This window comes from Colobus angolensis, unplaced genomic scaffold (genome assembly GCF_000951035.1).
Source record: "Colobus angolensis palliatus isolate OR3802 unplaced genomic scaffold, Cang.pa_1.0 Scaffold109, whole genome shotgun sequence".
Classification (NCBI taxonomy): domain Eukaryota; kingdom Metazoa; phylum Chordata; class Mammalia; order Primates; family Cercopithecidae; genus Colobus; species Colobus angolensis.
The window spans coordinates 10,118,122-10,137,466 of record NW_012111919.1 but is presented as its reverse complement, the minus strand read 5'-3'; the positions used below and the strand labels follow the sequence as shown (position 1 = coordinate 10,137,466).

The 19,345-nt window shown below is 35.7% G+C and overlaps 1 protein-coding gene across 1 annotated transcript in view; it reads right to left on the bottom strand.

The window, feature by feature from the left end:
• The window catches only part of SMC6 (structural maintenance of chromosomes 6), an 87,413-nt gene that overhangs the window by 13,929 nt on the left and 54,139 nt on the right, over positions 1-19,345 (bottom strand). Inside the window, exons 22-25 of the mRNA XM_011951319.1 lie at positions 15,522-15,659; positions 14,393-14,538; positions 5,463-5,588; positions 166-271 (exon numbers count right to left, since the gene is read on the bottom strand). Of these exons, the coding sequence (XP_011806709.1) occupies positions 166-271; positions 5,463-5,588; positions 14,393-14,538; positions 15,522-15,659 (516 nt within the window). The remainder of the gene's footprint in view (positions 1-165; positions 272-5,462; positions 5,589-14,392; positions 14,539-15,521; positions 15,660-19,345) is intronic.

Below are 19,345 nucleotides of genomic sequence, written 5' to 3'. Positions count from 1 at the left end.
CCCAGCACTTTGGGAGGCCGAGGGGGGCGGATCATTTGAGCTCAAGAGTTCAAGGCCAGCCTGGGCAGTAAGACTCTGCCTCTAAAAAATATCCAACAAAAATAGAAAAGAAAAGAAATAACTAGTTTTTCTAATGATTAGGATGAAAAGAATTAAGATACTTACTGATATACTTAGAGTTTCATTCTTGTGGTCAAAATTCATTTTTCCACAATAGGCCCGCTGAGATAGTAAGTTGTCAAAGTACAATTTGCATCGTAAAGTCAAACACCTTGAAATTTAAAAATTAGGCACATTAATAAGAAGGCAAAGGTTTTTTAAAACTATATTCAGCATGATCTAAGCATGTTAGAAAACCAGATGGAAATATGCCGAAATGTAAACATTGGTTATTCACTTACTAGTTGAGTTTTAGGTAATATTTTTTCCCTTGTGTCTTTATATTCATTTATGTCCCTACATTTTCACCAGTTCATTTACTTTTATAATAAAAAAATTAATGAAATGAATTAAAGAGTCATCTCATGTTTAATATAACACATTATACCATAGTCAGTGCTTAGGAATGTATCAGTCATTCAACTAATTAATAATCTAAGGCATTACCCTAATACATTACAAAGATATTTTGTCCTTGAGAGGATTAACTCTAACGGTGAAAAGATAAACGGACAAAGTATCTATTTATTTTGCCTCCTTCCAATTTCACAGTAGCAAAAACGCTAAGGGCACTCTCTTAAGCACTGGGTACCTCTAATGCCTTACACTTTGCTTGGCACAATGCAAACTCTATCTTTCCTTCTCTATATATTAGATGGCATTTTACTGTAAGGAACTTTCCCTTCTTCCTCAATTCTTTATTTCCTTATCTAACTTTCTATGTATCAGAATAGATTAGGGAGTCTTATTCATTGGCTTTATTTTTACATTATTCACACCATCTATTACTGTCCTTATTGAGATCCTCAAACTGTCCTAGATTTTTCCAGTGGGCACTCCCTTCAAGCTGGATCATGTGTCCTTTCATCATGACTCCCCCTTTTTTTTTGAGCCCTTCCTTCCTTTCTGCCATAGCATGAGGTTCATCTGTACCTTCCCTGCCCAGCTCTGGAATCCGCCATTTCTCCATGGAGCCCTGGTTCCTTTTAGCGGGGAATGGTATTTAGAAAATAAGATCTGTGTGGTAAGTCACTGGCCATGGTTTCAGAACATCTTTGCTCCCTAGTAAGCCTAAGGCTCATTTCTCTGGTACTCTTTTCCTTCCTATTTCCCTCCCTGAACTGCATTAAATTCCCACACTAGAAATCACTGATAGCCTGAGTTTCCTTCTGCTGCCACAGCAACCACTGCTAGCTGGTTTTCAGAGTTTTCTATTAACTTTTCCTTCAATACAGATACATATTCATTTATTGCTCCATTCATGGGATGTCTAAAAGAGACTGTTGTCATAAAATGGCAAAGTTCTGGCTGGGTGCGGTGGCTCACGCCTGTAATCCCAGCACTTTGGGAGGCCGAGGGGGGCGGATCACAGGGTCAGGATATTGAGACCATCCTGCCTAACACGGTGAAACCCCATCTCCACTAAAAATAAAAAAAATAAGCCTGGCGTGGTGGCAGGAGCCTGTAGTCCCAGCTACTTGGGAGGCTGACGCAGGAGAATGGCGTGAACCTGGGAGGCAGAGCTTGCAGTGAGCCGAGTTCCAGCCACTGCACTCCAGCCTGGGCGACAGAACGAGACTCAGTCTCAAAAAAAAATGGCAAAGTTCTCCAGAGTAAAGACATAACAATTTTAAAAATTAGGTCATTTTCACTCCCCTTCTAAGACTGAGTAAAAAATACGAAATATGTCAGTGGTAAAGAATCATATAAAGGTAATACAGGCATACTTCAGAAATACCGCAGGTTCAGTTCCAGACTACCACAAAAAAAAGTGAATATTGCAATAAAATGAGTCACATACATTTTTTGGATTCCCACTGCACACAAAAGTTTTGTTTACACTATTGTTGATATTTTGACTTCCGCCCATGAATCATAAATGTTCTTAATGGTATCTAGAATGATGAGTCCTTTCCAGAAGGTTTTCAATTTACTTTGCTCAGATCTATTGAGGAATCACTATGTACAGCAGCTATGGTGTTAAAAATATATTTCTTAAATAAAAGACTTGAGAGTTAAAATTACTCCTTGATCTATGGGTTACAGAATGGATGTTAGTAGGCATGAAAACAACATTTTCTTCTTGTATATCATATCAGCTCTTGGGTGACCAGGTGCACTGTCAATGAGCAGTAACATTTTCAAAGAAATATTTCTTCTGAGCTGTAGGACTCAACAGTAGGCTTAAAATATTCAGTAATCCATGATGCTATAAACAAATGTGTTCTCATCAGGCTTTGTTTTTCCATTTGTAGAGCACATGCAAAGTAGATTGCACAATTCTTAAGGGTCCTAGGATTTTCAGAATGGTAAATAAACATTGGCTTAAAGTCATTAGCTTCATTTGCCTCTAATAAGAGATTTGGCCTGTCCTGTGAAGCCAGGCATTGACATCTCCTTTCCAGCTATGAAAGTCCTAGATGGTATCTTCTAATACAAGGCTGTTTTGCCTGTGTTGAAAATCCATTGTTTAGTGTAGCCACTTTCATCAGTTATCTTAGTCAGATCTTCCGGATAATGTGCAGCTTCTACATCAGTGCTTGCTGTTTCACCTTGCACTTTTATATTACAAAGATGGCCTCTTTCCTTCAACCTCATGAACAAACCTCTGCTAGTGTCATTCTCTTCTTCTGCAGCTTCCTCACCTTTCTCAGCCTTCATCGAATTGGACAGTTAGGGCACTGCTCTGGATTAGGTTTTGACTTAAGGGAATGTTACAGCTGCTTTGATTTTCTAGGAGACCACTGAAACTTCCTTCATATCAACAATAAGGCTGTCTAATTTTCTTATCATTAGTGTGTTTACCGGAATAGCACTTTTAATTTCCTTCAAGAACTTTTCCTTTGCATTTACAATTTGGCTAACTGGCACAAGAGGCCTAGCTTTTGGCTTATCTTGGCTTTTGACATACCTTCCTCACTAAGCTTAATCATTTCTAGCTTTTGATTTAAAGTGACAGAAATCCTACTCTTCCTTTCACTTGGACACTCAGAGGTCACTGTAAGGCTATTAACTAGCCTCATTTCAATACTGTTGTGTCTCAGGAAGCAGGGAGGCCTAAGGGGACAGAGAGAGATGAAGGAATGAATCAGTGGAGCAGTCAGTGGAGCAGGAAGCACACACACAACATTTGTTGATTAAGTTTGCTATCTTATATGGGCACAGTGTGTGGCACCCGAAAACAATTTCAACAGTAACAAAGATCACTGATGACAGATCACTACACTCAGAGGTCACTGTAAGGCTATTAACTAGCCTCATTTCAATACTGTTGTGTCTCAGGAAGCAGGGAGGCCTAAGGGGACAGAGAGAGATGAAGGAATGAATCAGTGGAGCAGTCAGTGGAGCAGGAAGCACACACACAACATTTGTTGATTAAGTTTGCTGTCTTATATGGGCACAGTGTGTGGCACCCGAAAACAATTTCAACAGTAACAAAGATCACTGATGACAGATCACTACAACAGATTAATAGTAACGAAAAAGTCTGAAATACTGCAAAAATTAAACAAAATATGACACAGAGACATTAAGTGATCACACACTGTTGGATAAATGGTGCTGACAGACTTGGTTGAAGCAGGCTTGCCATAAACCTTCAATTTGTAAAAAATGCAACATTTGTAAGTGCAATAAAGTGAACTGCAGTAAAATGAGGTATGCCTGTAAACTGTAAGACCAGTACTTTACAAAAAACCTTTTAAATACAAATTTCTGAGTAATGATATAAAAATAAATCCTACTGCATCTGGAACAGATTTATGTAGTAATAGAGATTGGGTTTATTCTTCTGCCTGAAACTAAAATACGAGACAAAATACATAAAACAAGCGTTTTCAGACTCTGGCTATCTTCGGGCTCCACATTTAATTCTAGTTCTCTTGCCACTTCCACCACATCTGCAGTCACTTCCTCCACTGAATCCCTCAAAGATATCCAAGGGGGTTGCAATTAACTTCTTCCAATTCCCTAGAACAGGAAGTTCTAGTCAAATGATCTCTGAAAGATAGGAAACAAACACTGAACCCTACCAATGCCCCACATTGCTCTTCACCGAAAGAGGACAAGGGAGTAGAAACCAAAGTAGAGCTGTTGCTCTTGTTTGAGGAGCTGGAGCTGGGAGTCTGGGGAGGCAAAATAAACTTCAGAGGCTCTACAAAGGGTTCTGTTCCACTCTTGAGCTGAGTCAGTGCATAGGTGTGAGGACACCATTTGAGGCTGGGAAAAGAAATATCCAAAGGAAATAGAATTCCGACAGCTCACACACGACCAGGAATAGTTCATGTTCTTACTGGCTACAGCAAAGACCTCGTGATTCACAAAGTATCGGGAGAGTACTCAGAATAGCACTGCCTCAGAGGTAGGAAAAAATTAGCCCGCAACCAATGGCTGCTCTAATCTTATCTAATAAGGCTTAAAAGTAGCCTCAAAAGGGTATAAATGGGTCCTATTCAATTCAAGTCCTACTAATATGCCTGTAAAACTGAAAAAGGAATTTCAAAAACTAACCTATGGTTTCACTAAGGAATATAAGAGCTAGGTACAATTTTTTTTTTTTTTTCATTTGTACAGGCTTAAGATGGTACAATTTTTGGTGTAAAGACAGTTTTAAAAAGCATATTACTGAGGGAATTTGCCTGGAGAAAAACAGAGGCAAATGGAAGAACTAGGGCTGTCTCAGATTCATGTACATTAAAGGGCCATCCCTCCCTATCAACTATCCTCTGTTTATTTCCGCCACTTGTTATCAGTTGGAGTCAATCTATCTCTGTGAGTCTGTACATCTCTGGATATACTAATATCCAGTTTCCCTAATTCTGTATTCATTTATCCAACCAACGTATAATGGTATGTATCAGGTACGGTTATAGAAACTAGAGATACAGCAGTAAACAAAACAGAGTTTCTGGATTCATGGAGCTACGTCATTCTAGTAGATTACGGTAAATCAACTGAGGTATTACCTTTATAGTTCCTACCAAGTGCTTGTATCCATTAAAAACATGCAATAGCCAAGGGTAAAATAGGCTATTTTAGAACCAATGAGTTCCCTTTCAAAGGACCTGTTTAAGCATAAAGGACCTATTAAGCATAAAGAATATCTAACAGAGTGGAACAGTTGGATAAGCTCACTATAAAGAGTCCTGCAGATTCAGAATTGTCTGATTAAATTAGAGAATCCTAAGAACTGAATAACAAAGCAAGCATTAATAGTCTTTGCTATAAGAGAATTATATAAATAATGTGAAAACAGAGAAACACAAAAATGTACAATACATAGTAATGTTTTCCAATGTACTTACCTTCTAAATTGTTGATATGTTTTGAATCTGTGGTCCATGATTTCTCCCAATAATTTAATAAACTTTTTTAAAGTCCTTACTTTATTATCTAGATCAAGATAGGTCTCTCTTGCTTCTTGGTACTGCCTATTATATAAACAAAATATTACGTAAGAAATATGCCACACGTAAAAAACGTAAGAGTAGAATCTGAAACAGATTTAACTGGGAAGAATAGGGAGGGGCAGAGAGTACTAAGGGGACCTAGCAGCCGTCAATTTCATAAATTTCCAGTGAAATTACACTCCCAGAATGAAAGGGTGGTACGGAATGAGAGAGTACTACCCGGACAGGGAAGGAACAAGGTCCAAGCCCTACAGGAGGCAGAGACAGTGTGTGAACAAGTACCCTGGTGGGGCCTAGAGGTGGCAGATCTTAGAGAATGCCAGCAAATACACACCTTCAAAAAGGGAAGGGGTCACACTGGAAGAAAGGTTTCCTTCAGTAACAGATGCCAATAAAAGAAAAAAAGAACTCAAGCCAGCATTAGAATCCACCCTCCCCTGTCCTAAACAAGATAAGATCAAAGAGGCAGAGATGGCAGGGCTACTCAAAGTGCTATTACAAAAGGCAACAGCCTTTTACTGTGGCAAGCCTATAATTGAATTAGCATGAAAGGCAATGCTGGTCGAGGCTCCCACAGCTACCCTTCCCATTCTCCTTCAAATAACTGGTCCAGGAAAATTCAACTAATTAAAAAAATAAGTAACAAAAAACGCTGGCACAGCATCCAGATATTTATGGGGAATATGTGAAAAAGAACAGCAAAACTCTCCTACAGACAAAGAAAACTTATTAGAACAGTGTTGCCACAAAGCAGATGAAAATTATAATTGAACATCATAAAGAGGCGAGGTATATTGGCTCATGCCTATAATCCCAGCACTTTGGGAGGCCAAGGTGAGAGGATTGTTTGAGCCCAGGAATTAGAGAACAGCTTGGACAATATAGCAAGACTCTATCTCTACAAATAATAAAATAAAAATCAGCCAGGTGTGGCAGCATGTGCCTGTGGTCTCAGCTACTCAGGAGCGTGAGGCACAGGATCACCTGAACCCAGAAGTTCAAGGCTGCAGTGAGCCATGATTGTACCACTGCACTTCAGCCTGGGTGACAGAGCAAGAGCCTGTCTTAAAGAATAAAAACAAACAAACAAATACAAACATCACACAAGTGCTACCAGGAAGGAATACCTCAAAGCAGACAAAAGAACTGAAAGAACAGATAAACAAAAGAAGGTAATCATCAGACAAGAGGAGTAGGTAAAGCAAGAGAACCCACAGGCAGGAAGGTAGGAGGGCTAGAACCTCCTCCTAAAAAGAACACACACAGATATGAAGACAAAATGAGAAGACGCATAGGAGAAAAGAGAAACGTGGAAAACACATAGATGGAAAAAAACATAAATGAGAAAATCAAGCAAAATGAAAAAAAAACAGACAAAAGGGTTAGACAAAATGATAACTAGAGAAGATATAGATATCCAACATTATAACAATAGGCCGCAAAAAAAACCAAAACAATGAAACAAAATATTTTAAAGTAAAATTCAACAAAATTTTTAAGAACTAAAAGACTTAAATCTAAATATTGAAAAAGCAATGTTTAACAATGAAAGAATCACTGAATTCTAACATTCTGGACAAGGTACAGGACATAATAGACAAGCACCAACATAAATAAGATGCTCAGGAGAAAAAGTATGAGCTAAGGATTTTATATTAGGCCAAACTATCCTTCAAACATAAAAGCTAAAGACAAATTCTTATCAACTTATAAAACATAGAAAATATTCATACACGCCATTCTCAAGCAAAAGAGAACAAACAACTTTTCAAATGGCTGCATCGTCATGTGGAAAAAGACAAAACCTATTCCTCACACCATACATGAGAATAAACTCCAAAAAAATCACAGATATCATGTAAAAAATGGACATACAGAAGTACTAAAAAATCATAGGTAATTAGAACATGTGGAAAAAGGAATAAGAAAAAAAATCGTAGGTGAATACCTCCATAATCTAGACGCAGAGAAAAGCATTTTAACTACGACCCAAAATCCAGATGTAATCAAAGAACGACAAATTGAACCAAATAAAAATAATCTTTTCACAGCAAAAAATATATGTGCAAATTCAAAAAAGAAATCAAGAGAAAAATTTGTAATATTTGGCTAATACTCCTAATACACACATATATGTTAAAAACTTAAACTTTGAGGGGAAAAACACTATAGAAAAACAATTTTAAAAAAGAATAGATAATTCACAAGGTATAAAAATGATTCTTAAATACATGAAAAAATGTTAAGTTTTATTCATAATGATGGAATGTAATTAAAGTTACATTAATATACAATTTCTCAGCCATCAGACAGGCACAAATTAAAAAGCTTAACTATACACTACACACTTTGTTGGCAAAGTTGGGGAAAAAGTATCCTCTCTTACACAGGTTGAGCATTCCTAATCCAAAAATTTGAAATTTGGCCAGGTACAGTATCTCACACCTGTAAGCACTTTGGGAGGCAAAGGCAGGAGGATCACTTGAGGTCGAGAGCTCAAGACCACCCTGGCCAACATAGTAAAACCCTGTCTCTACCAAAAATACAAAACTTAGCTGGGCATGGTGGCAGGTGCTGGTTAATTCCAGCTTCTTGGGAGACTGAGGCAGGAGAATTGCTTGAATCCAGGAGGCAGAGGTTGCAGTGAGCCAAGATCGTGCCACAGCACTCCAGCATAGGCAACAGAGTGAGACTGTATCCCAAAAAGCAAACCAAAAATCTGAAATTCAAAATACTTCAAAATCTGAAACATTTTGAGCACTGATAGGATGCCAAAAGTGAAAAATTCCACACCTGACCTCATGGGACAGGTTGCAGTCAAAATGTAGGCACACAATGCAGTTTATTTATTCAGTGTCCCCAAGGGAAAAGAGACCTTCCTAGCCCCCTTCAGCTGTGATATATCTTTTCTGTACATGTATGACATACATACATGCTAGATATATATGTCACATTTTTTACTAAGTACTTACGTGTGAATAAGTGTAAGAAAACGATTGCTTATATAAATTCAGAATCAGGAATGACAGTGATGTCAAACAACCACAGATTGTTTACATGGACGGCTAAGATAATAATACTTTCACTTTCCAATGATTCAATGTATACAAAGTTTGTTCCGTGCACAAAATCATTTAAAAATTACATAAAATTACCTTCAGGCTATGTGTATAAGGTGTATATAAAACATAAATGAATTTTTGTGTTTAGATTTAGGTCCCATCTCCAGGATATCTCATCAATACGCCAATATTCCAAAATCTAAAATCCAAAATACTTCTGGTTCCAGGCATTTTGGATAAGGAATACTCAACCTATACAATGCTGGCACAAATGCAAAAATGATACACACCCTATAGAGAAGGTTTGAAAATATCTAACAAAACCACTTATACATTTATGCTTCAAACTAGTAAAGTCACTTCTGGAAAATTACTGTGAAGATACAGATTCGAGCACTGATATGATGCCACAAGTGTATCCAATAATACACATACACACAAATGTGCGTGCATGTGCAAGATAATTCATTGCAGCATTATCTGTAACTGCAAAATACTGGAAACAACCAAAATGCACACACACAGAATGATTGAATGAACTATGGCACAGATCAATGTGTGTGTGCAGACTCACAAAACAGAGTACAACGAAGCTGTAAAAAGAATGAGGAAGATCTCAATGAACTGATACAGAGCGATCTTCAGGTATACTGGTGAATGATAAAAGCAAGATGGTTGACTACCTTTTGTGAAAAAAAGTAGAGGAACCATGGAAAAAAGAAAACACATATGAACCTGCTTACTTTCACAAACAAATAAAAAACATGAAAGATAGAAAATAAAAAAGGACTGTTGCCTATAGGGAGTGGGCCAGAAGAAATGGGGTGGAAAGGATGAAAGGGAGAACACATCCCTAAATATACTTTTGTTTATGGCTTTGACTTGTGAAAACATGTTAATTTCTACATATTCCCCTCGAAGAGAAATTACATAAACAAGGATTAGAGAAATCTAAAATTGAATGCAAACAAAAACAAAAGCATTTCTAAATCAAGACAATAACTACAACAATAAAAACCTAATCCAAATAACTTTAGAACAGAGTAAATTTACTAAATAGTAGAGAAAAAATAATTGCAAACACATCTTGAATGTTTTTCAATAATTTTCTTTTTGTAGATATATATTGTGGAACTGAGTAAATATTAACGTTGTTGAGAGCCAGAGTTCCTCCCACGGAGGAAAAAAAGACAGAAACAAGGAATAGGTTAAGGTTAAAAAGCCCTTTGTGGGATTGGACTGCCACTGGAGACACCAATACAAACTCACATTTTTAGCTCTGTTAACTGAAAGGTACTGGAAGAAATGCTACTCCAGCAAAAATTAGCACCCCTAAAATCCAAATTTTGTTTTTAGGTATCATTCCTCAAAAAAGGGAACCAGGGCTCTTTGGAGAAGTGACTGACTTCAAGGCTGGGTCAGGTATAGAATGAGCTTGAAACATTCTGTTATGTCACAAAGTTTAAAAATGCTATTAAAAAAAAAAAACAAAACAAGAAGGAAAGCATGTTAAGAAAATGCAGGAACCAGCTTGAAGAGCCTCCATTTGACCAAAGATGAAACAATTTAAATCTTAAAATAGGCCATGCAGTGGCTTATGCCTATAATCCCAGCACTTTGGGAGGCTGAGGCGGGAGGATCACTTGAGCCCGGGAGGCAGAGGTTGCAGTGAGCCGAGATCCTACCACTGAACTCCGGCCTGGACAACAGAGTGAGACCCTGTCTCAGAAAAAGAAAATCTTAAAATAAACATGGACTACAAATGACTACAGTCCATTGAGTAAAACAGAAGTCTGTTAAATTAAATTAACAAGGAAACTGAACGCAAATAAAAACATTTCCAAATCAAGTCAATTAATAACTATAACAGTAAAGAGAGAAAGAAAAACTTAATCCAAGTAACTTTAGAACACAGTAAATTTACTAAATAACAGAAAAAAAATAATCGTAAACACATCTTGCAGAGGGGATTTGGCAATAATTGCAAAGCTCATATTGCAAAGGCAAGTAAATAAATTAATAAATAGATAAACTGGAGATAACGTAGGCTCTTCCTTTCAAGTGACTGATAAATATGAAGGATGCAACATAATTGAAAAATCCTCCTTTTGCAAGCAGTATAGTAAAGATTCGTTCAGGTAAGAATCATTAGCAGATGATAAATCTAGGGATGAAAATATGATCAAAAGCAGGATATTGGCAGGGTTGCAAAGTGTCTGTCTGCAGAACGTTTATTAGTTGCAAGGAAAAAACAGTAAAGCATACAATGGAAAAACCAATTAACGCCTTTACTTTTGCTTTTGCTCAGGTTACTAAATTCACTGAATAAATTAACAATGAAAATCAGAAAGAACATCATAAAGCCACAATAACTAAAACAGTATGGTTTTTTAACAACTGCCTGTGGCCAGATGTGGTGGTCAAAATTAACATCATCAGTGAGAGAGACAGAGAGAGAGAGAGAAAGAGAGAGACAGAAATAGATAGATTATGTGCCTCTGGATGTGATATCCAGAAAAAGATACATCATCGTTTCTGTGGCATCCTGGCCAAGAACACATATGAACCTAATTATGAGAAAAAATATCATATAAAACCAAAACAAAGAGCATTCTGTAAAAGAGTATGACAAATGAAATACACGACCCTAAGACTGCATCTGATATCGTAGGAAAGACATGGAGAACTGTCAACATTGGAATTGGACTACAGGTATCAATGTTAAGTTTCCTGAACTTTATAACAGCATTGTGGTTATGTAAGATAATACTCTTATTCTTAGGGAATATATTGAAGTACTAAGAGGTAAAGGGTCATGAAATATGAAACATACTTTTGAATGGTACAGAAAAAAAATTTACTGAAATGTGAGTGCATGTATATGTGTGCATGTATACATGCTAAATATATATATGGCTTTTCAATAATGTCTGACATTTTATGATTTTTGATAGAGCTGTCCCTCAGTATCCACGAAGGAACTGGTTCCAGGGACCCCTGTGCAGATACCATGAATCCCTTTTATAAATGTCACAGTATTTGCATATAACCTATATACATCTTCCTGTATACTTTAAATCATCTCTAGAGATTACTTATAATACCTAATACAATGTAAATGCTATATAAATAGTTGTTTTACTGTATTCTGTATTTTTTTTAAAATTTGTATTATTTTTTACTGTTGTATTCTTTTTTTGTTGTTTTTGAGATTTTTCCCCCAGTCTTTTCAATCTGTGGTTGGTTGAACCTGTGGATATGGAACCAGGGGATACAGAGAGCCAACTGTATTTATAATAATGGATGCATGTCTATGGCAACTGGATCTAGGCAATTTCTCTGTTCAATTCACTATTAATTCCAAATGGGAAAATCTACTAGGGTTAAAATTTTGTTTGAGCTCCAGTTGCTTCTTAAATCATTACTGCAATTATTTTATTTTATAACTAATAGAAAGAGAAATGTAATATGTGAGTGACTAGCAGACCAGGGGATTAAAAATTGATTTTCCACAGAAAAATAAATAGCTTTTGCTCAGGTTACTAAATTCACTGAAAAATTAACAATGAAAATCAGAGAGAACATCATAAAGCCACGATAATTAAAACAGTATGGTTTTTTAACAACTGCCTGAAGCCAGGTGTGGTGGCTCATGCCTGTAATCCCAGCACTTTGGGAGGCTGAGGCAGGTGGATCACCTGAGGTCAGGAGTTCGAGACCAGCCTGACCAACATGGCAAAACCCCAGCTCTACTAAAAATAAAAAAAAATTAGCTGCGCATGGTGGTGCACGCCTGTAATCCCAGCTACTTGGGAGACTGAGGCAGGATAATCGCTTGGACCCAGGAGGCAGAGGTTGTGGTAAGCCAAGATCACACTACTGCACTCCAGTCTGGGTGACAGAGGAAGACTCCATTTCAAAAAAATCAAACAAACAAAACAAAAAAACAAAAAAAAAACTACCTGTGAATATATATCACAAAATTAATTTAATTTTAAAAATCTGCATAATGTACTGAAAAGAAAAAAAGTACATGAAAAGGTTACCAAAAAAAAATAAATAAATGAAAAGATGTTCAACTTCACTCAATATAAGAGAAATGTACATTAAAATTACAGTTAATTATTTTTCTTGGGAAATCAGCAAAAAAAATCTAAGGACACACACTGTTTAGGTTGTAGGGAAACAGACACTCTAATACATTGCTAATGGGAATGCAAAATTAGTACAATCCTTACAAAGGGAAATCTGACCATATGGAGCTGATGCTATTAAAAAAAAAACCCTGAGTACATATAAAATAATGCACATTCAGTTATTGTGTTCCACCATTTGCAATAGCAAAAGATTAGATTAAAACTCAACTATCCATGAAAAGAAGATTATTAAATACAGTGAAATTATAAAAGACACTGAGGAAATATCTATGTACTGATATAAGATCTTCAAGATATATCACTAAATCAAAACAGCAACTATTCACAATAGCCAAGATATGTGATCAACCCACATGTCCATTAATGAATGAAGAAAGAAAAACATGTATACATACACACACACATACACACACACACACACACCCCAGAATACCATTCAGCTATAAAAAAGAATGAGGCCAGGCATGGTGGCTCATGCCTGTAATCTCAGCACTTTGGGAGTCTGAGGCAGGCAGATCACCTGAGGTCAGCAGTTCAAGATCAGCCTGACCAACATGATGAAACCCGGTCTCCACTAAAAATACAAAAATGAGATGGGCGTGGTGGCATGTGCCTGTTTGTAATTCCAGCTATTTGGGAGGCTGAGACAGGAGAATTACTTGAACCCGGGAGGCAGAGGTTGCAGTGAGCCAAGATGATGCCATTGTGCTCCAGCCTGAGCAAGAGGAGCAAAACTCCATCTCAAAAAACAAAAAAAGAATGAAATCCTGTCATTTACAGCAACATAGATGGAACTAGAGGTCACTTATTAAGTGAAATAAGCCAGGCACAGAACAACAAATTTTGCATATTCTCACTCATACACATTGTATGTATGTATCAAAATACCATACGTACCCCACTGGAGTATGTAATAGCAACAAAATTACCTGGTCAATTAAAATTTCGACAAAATATGTTGACATACCACTAAATGTTTTTCAGAAAGACATTAATGATAACTAATATACTATATTTCCTACATATTGTTTACGGATCATTTCATTTAATCTTCAGAACAATCCCCATTTTGTGAATGAGAAAATTAAAGTTCAGAGAGACAGGTAATTTGCCAAAGTCATATAAGCAGGTGGTGGAAATGCAATTTAAATTGAGATAACTTTCTTCAGAACCTGTGCTCTAATTATCAAGAGCGTCCGTTTTTATCAGTAATATAAAAATTTCCATTTCATTGAATCTTACTGACATAGAATATTAGCGTTATTTTCATCCTATTCGATTTGATGTATTTGAAAAATGGCTTCTGTTTTGATTTCCATTTCTTTCATTACTTATGAAGTTGAACATTTTCATGTCTATATGAAACTTGCAGATACACAAAAGCATTTATGTTAAAATGAAATTCCATAATAAGTTTTATAATAGTTCCGAAGAAAAAAGCTTACTACTTATTGAAAATAACACACACATTAAGGACTACTTCAGCTATAAGTATATGCTATAGTAACACTTCATTTAAATTTAAGACGTGTATATGTTTTTCATTTTTTGTCTTGATGATATGCATGAATAATACGCTAAAGCAGAAAAGCTACTAGCTACTTACCTCATTATTTCCTCTCGATCTCCATGACTAGCATGTTCTGCCTGTATCTTCTGCCTTAATCGATTAATTTCTTTGTCCAGAATTGATGCAGATTTTTCTACTTCTATACGCTCCGGGCAGATCTGTCTTGCTTGTGACATTTTCTCCTAAGAAAATAGATGTTTAAATCTTTAAAACTCTTCTTTGATATAACAATTCATTACACTACTTATGCCAAAATACGTAAAGTAAAATTCTGAACTCACGTTTAAGAAATGTATTTTAATTACATTTAATATCAATGTTATTTATATTTATCTAGGTTTTATATTGAAGATAAAGTCCAGAGGAATGACCTCAAGAGAAAACTGCATTGCTGTGTGTAACTTTAATAAGGTGCAAGATCTCCCCAACTTCTTAGTGAAACAAATTTAATGTAGCACTTCCGAAAAGCTTGCTACCCAGGGCACCAAGGTGAGATGTAGGTTTCCATGTCCTTTAGGGTGGACTCTGAGCACCAATGGTATTAAAAACACAAAGACCCTCATGGGGTAAAGGATACAAGGCACTTTTACACATAGTACTTATTTATATTCACAACTTTCTGTATTACTCTTAAACAAATGAGGAAAACAAATAAGAAAATGAATTACAGAGTTTAGATCATTTTCCTTAAGATATAAATGCAAAATTGGAATCCACCTGTTCTGGTTAGGACAAGATTGCCTTCAATTTATTCTCCTCTAAACACTGGGCCACTCTAGTTGCCAACAGACATGTCTAGTAGGAGCTAAAATCTAGCCCAGCCCACAGCCCAACTACTCACTGGAAGGGGTGCCTTTTCCGGACACACAATGGCTATCCACTTGCCAAGGTGGGCATCTAAGGAGCTATGTTAGCTGAAAGACAGTGCTACTTTCTAAAGCACTCAGAGGCATAATACAGGACTGCTGGAGTCTTGCCTATTTAAGTCCTCACACTTTGAGGGTCCCTAAGTCTCTTCTGTTGATTCACCCAAACACCTATTACTCTATATGAAACAAATTCAGATAACTTGTCTGTTTTTAGAAACATGACATTAGGGAAAACACACTTTAATAATCATGACTCAGGCTGAAAACAAAATAACTTGAAAAAAATGGTGAAAAACCTGTAGTTCTTTCTCTTTCATATCCAGTTCTCGTTTCTTTTTATTTAAGGTATCCAAGTGTTCTTTTTGTTTTTCTTCATAATGTCGTTTCCCTCGTTTTTGGTTATCCACTTCAGAATCAGCAAGGTTTAATTCATCCTGTTTGAACAAAACCAAAATAAAAGACTGTTTTTAAAAAATTTCCAGCATAGGCATAAAGATAATTAACAAATCAATAAAGTGGCTAGGATTATGCTGTTTGAAGAGGCAAGTGTTATTTTATCCACATGGGTCTGAATACAAGTGAGGAGTCTCCCAAATTAGGAAGTCACCTTAAATTCAAATTCTTATCTGAATTCCCCATATATTATGGTACTTTCAGTTTTATTTTAATAAACCAGGCATTTTTTGGGGAATCCACATTAGCCTTTAAAAACTTACAACAATGCAAGTGTTAGGTACTTACAGAGGACACCTGAAAAAGGATACCTGGTTTTAAAAAAGGTGGGTCAGGGAAAAAGCAAGGATGTAAAAAGATTTAACTCTGATTTATTTAGTAATATCTGGTATAACTTCACAATTTTGAGCATAAAATACAACTGGAAAGAAGCTATCCCAAGATCACTTTAAAAACAAACAGTAGTAGATACAAGGTAAAGATGCATACTGTAATGCATGGCCACCACTGGAAAAATAAAACAAAGGGTATAGCTAAAAAACTGGGAGAAGAGATAAAGGAACACTCATAATTACTTGGTAATCTCAAAGGAAGGACACGAAGAGGGAAAGTATGAAGAACAACAAAAACAGGACCATTAAAAGCAAATAGCAGCTATTACTTCATGATGAAATATAGAATGCTTTCTTTCTAAGAACAAGAGCAAGGTAAGGACTTCTAGTTTCATGGCTTCTATTCAACAACGTACTAAAGGTCAACTGTTGTTGGAGGTCCTGGCTAGTTCAATTAAAATTAAAGGAAATAGAAAGCATAAAAATCAGAAAAAAAAAAGCGTAATACTGTATTTATACAAAAACAGATGATGGTACATAAATTCCAAAAGAACTTTAAACTAATGAGTGAGTTTAGAAAGGTTACTGGATACAGGTCAATACAACATTCAGTAATGTATCTATATTCTAGGAATAACTGAAAAATGAATTAAAACATTTACTATACCATGAAAAACAGCCAACACATATCCAGAATAAAGAACTCTTACAACTCAAAAATAAAAGACCCATAACCCAACTGTAAAATGGGCAAAGATTTAAAGAGACATTTCCCCAAAGATAAACAAATAGCCAACAAGCACATGAAAACTACCAACGGTATTAGCCATAAGGAAAATACAAATCAAAATCACAATGAGATACCACTTCTCACTCACTAGCATGGTTAAAATTAAAAAGGCAGAAAATAACCAGTGTTGATAAGGATGTGGAGAAATTGGGACATTCAAACACTTGGTGAGAATGTTAAATGGTACAGTCACTTTGGAAAGTTTCAAAACTCTTCTTCAAAATGCAGTATAAGCACATAGTCTAGTAATTGCATTCCCAGGTATCTGAGACAAATGACAATACATATCTACACAAAAACTTGTACATGAATGTTTGCAGCAGCAGCGCCCAAATGTCCATCAACCGATGAACGCATAAATAAAATGTGAACTTGACTAGGCAATAAAAAGTAAGAAAGTTCTGACACATGCTACAACACGGATGAAACTTGAAAACATTATGCTAAGTTGAAGGAGCCAGTAAAAAAAGACTGTATATTATATGATTCTACTCATATGAAATATCTGGAATAGGCAAATCTATAGAGATAGAAAGTAGATTAGTTTTTGCCAGGGGATGGGGATAGGAGAGAATTGGGAGTGACTGTTAATCAGTACAGGTTTCTTTATTAGGTGATGAAAATGTTCTAAAACGGTGGAAATGGTTACACAACTCTGAATATATGAAAAATCATTGAACTATACACTTTAAATGGATAAATTTTACTAAACAATATTTAAATAATGATTAGATCCTGTTGAGTTTTTCTTTATCCTTGTTCACTTTTGGTATAGTTGCTCTATCAATTATTGAAGTTCTGTAAGATTTTGATAAGATTTTGCTTCCCATATGTTACAACTCTAATATTTGTTGCACACATATTTAGAATTGCTATGTATTTTTGGTGGACTGAACCTTTTGTCATTACATAATGTCCTTGTTTGTCTCTGGTAATTTTATTTTGAAGTCCACTTCATCTGATTTTAGTATAGCTACTCCTGCTTTCCTTGGATTATTATTTGCAGGATATACCATTTTCCATCCTTTTACTTTCAACCTGCCTATATGGCTGTATTGAAGTGAGCTATTTATAGAGAGCATATAGCTATGTTTTAATCTACTTTGTCCATATCTGTCTTTCATTTATTTAGAGAAGTAAGTCTAAATTTACATCTGTCATTTTATTTTTTGTATTCTGTTTGTTGTTTATCTGTCTTCTCCTTCCTGCCTCATGTGTTTACTCCAACATACATTAAGGATTCCATCTCATTTGTAGTATGTTTTAGTGCACCTCCTTGTATAGCTTTTTCTAGAAGCTGCTGTAGGTATTACATTATATACACCAAACATCACAGTCTACTGGCATAATTATTTTACCAGTTTGAGAAGTATAGAACTCTTATCTCCCTTTTGTATCCCTTTTCTTTTCCCCATTTTAAATACGAGTCTTAAATACCTTCCTCTACATACATTTAGAATTATCTCAGATATTATCATTTTTGCTAGCCTTCTAAACATAATTTTTAAAACTCAAGAAGTAAAGTCTATTGCATTTTTTCCTATTTTTATCTCATTCTTTTTTCCTTCCTGATGTTGAAACAAATTCTCTAAGTTTGCCTTTATCTGAGAATATCTTGATTTTTTCCTTTTTGCTTGGAAATATATTTGGTGGACACGGGGTTGACAGGTCATTTTGCACTTGAAAAATATGCCACTTCTATCTGGCCTCCATGGTTTCTTATGAGAAATACGCTGTCATTCAAAAATCCTTTTCTATATAAGGTTTTCTCTTGCTATCTGTAAGATCTTTTCTTTAATTTCCAGAAGTTTCAGTATAATGTGTCTTATTGCAGATTACTTTGGGTTTATCTTGTTTTTGGTTTACTTACATTCTTTAATCTGTAAGTTTATGCTTTTTGCCAAATTTGGGAATGTTTAGCCATTTTTTTTTTAAGTACTTCTTCAGTCATGCCCTCTTTTCCCTCACTTTCTAAGACTCCAACAATACAAATGTCAGCTATTCTGTTGTAGTTTCACAGGTCCCTAAGATGTTGTTTGTTTGTTTCAGTCTATTTGTTTTTCTTTATTTTTTCTCTGTTGATCAGATTTACGAGGAATAATAAGGGAATATTATGAAAAACTTCATGGCCAATTTTGTCTCAAAAAATACAAGCTAAAAATAAAGTCAACTGAATTCAGCCTGGAACATAATGAGATAGCTGACAAACAAGAGATGAGTAGTACTTTATTTCAAGTTGGCTTTTATAGCAACTAATCTTTGAGTTATTGAAGCAAAGCTGGGACAACAGAACAAGTAAGCACAGAGACATTCTACATGTACAAGATGTCTCTGCTCCTGGTGCTGATTTTTAAAAATCATAAAGAGGTTAAAAAAAAAAACAAAACTATAATCCTCTAGGAGAAATGGAAATTTGGTGATTTATTCTCCTAAAGGCATGAACAGAAGTGTTTAATACTAATTGATCTAATGATGAAAGTTTGGTTCCCATTATTCTTTATATTCGATTTTTATGCTATTATATTTACATTTAACCAGAAATTCT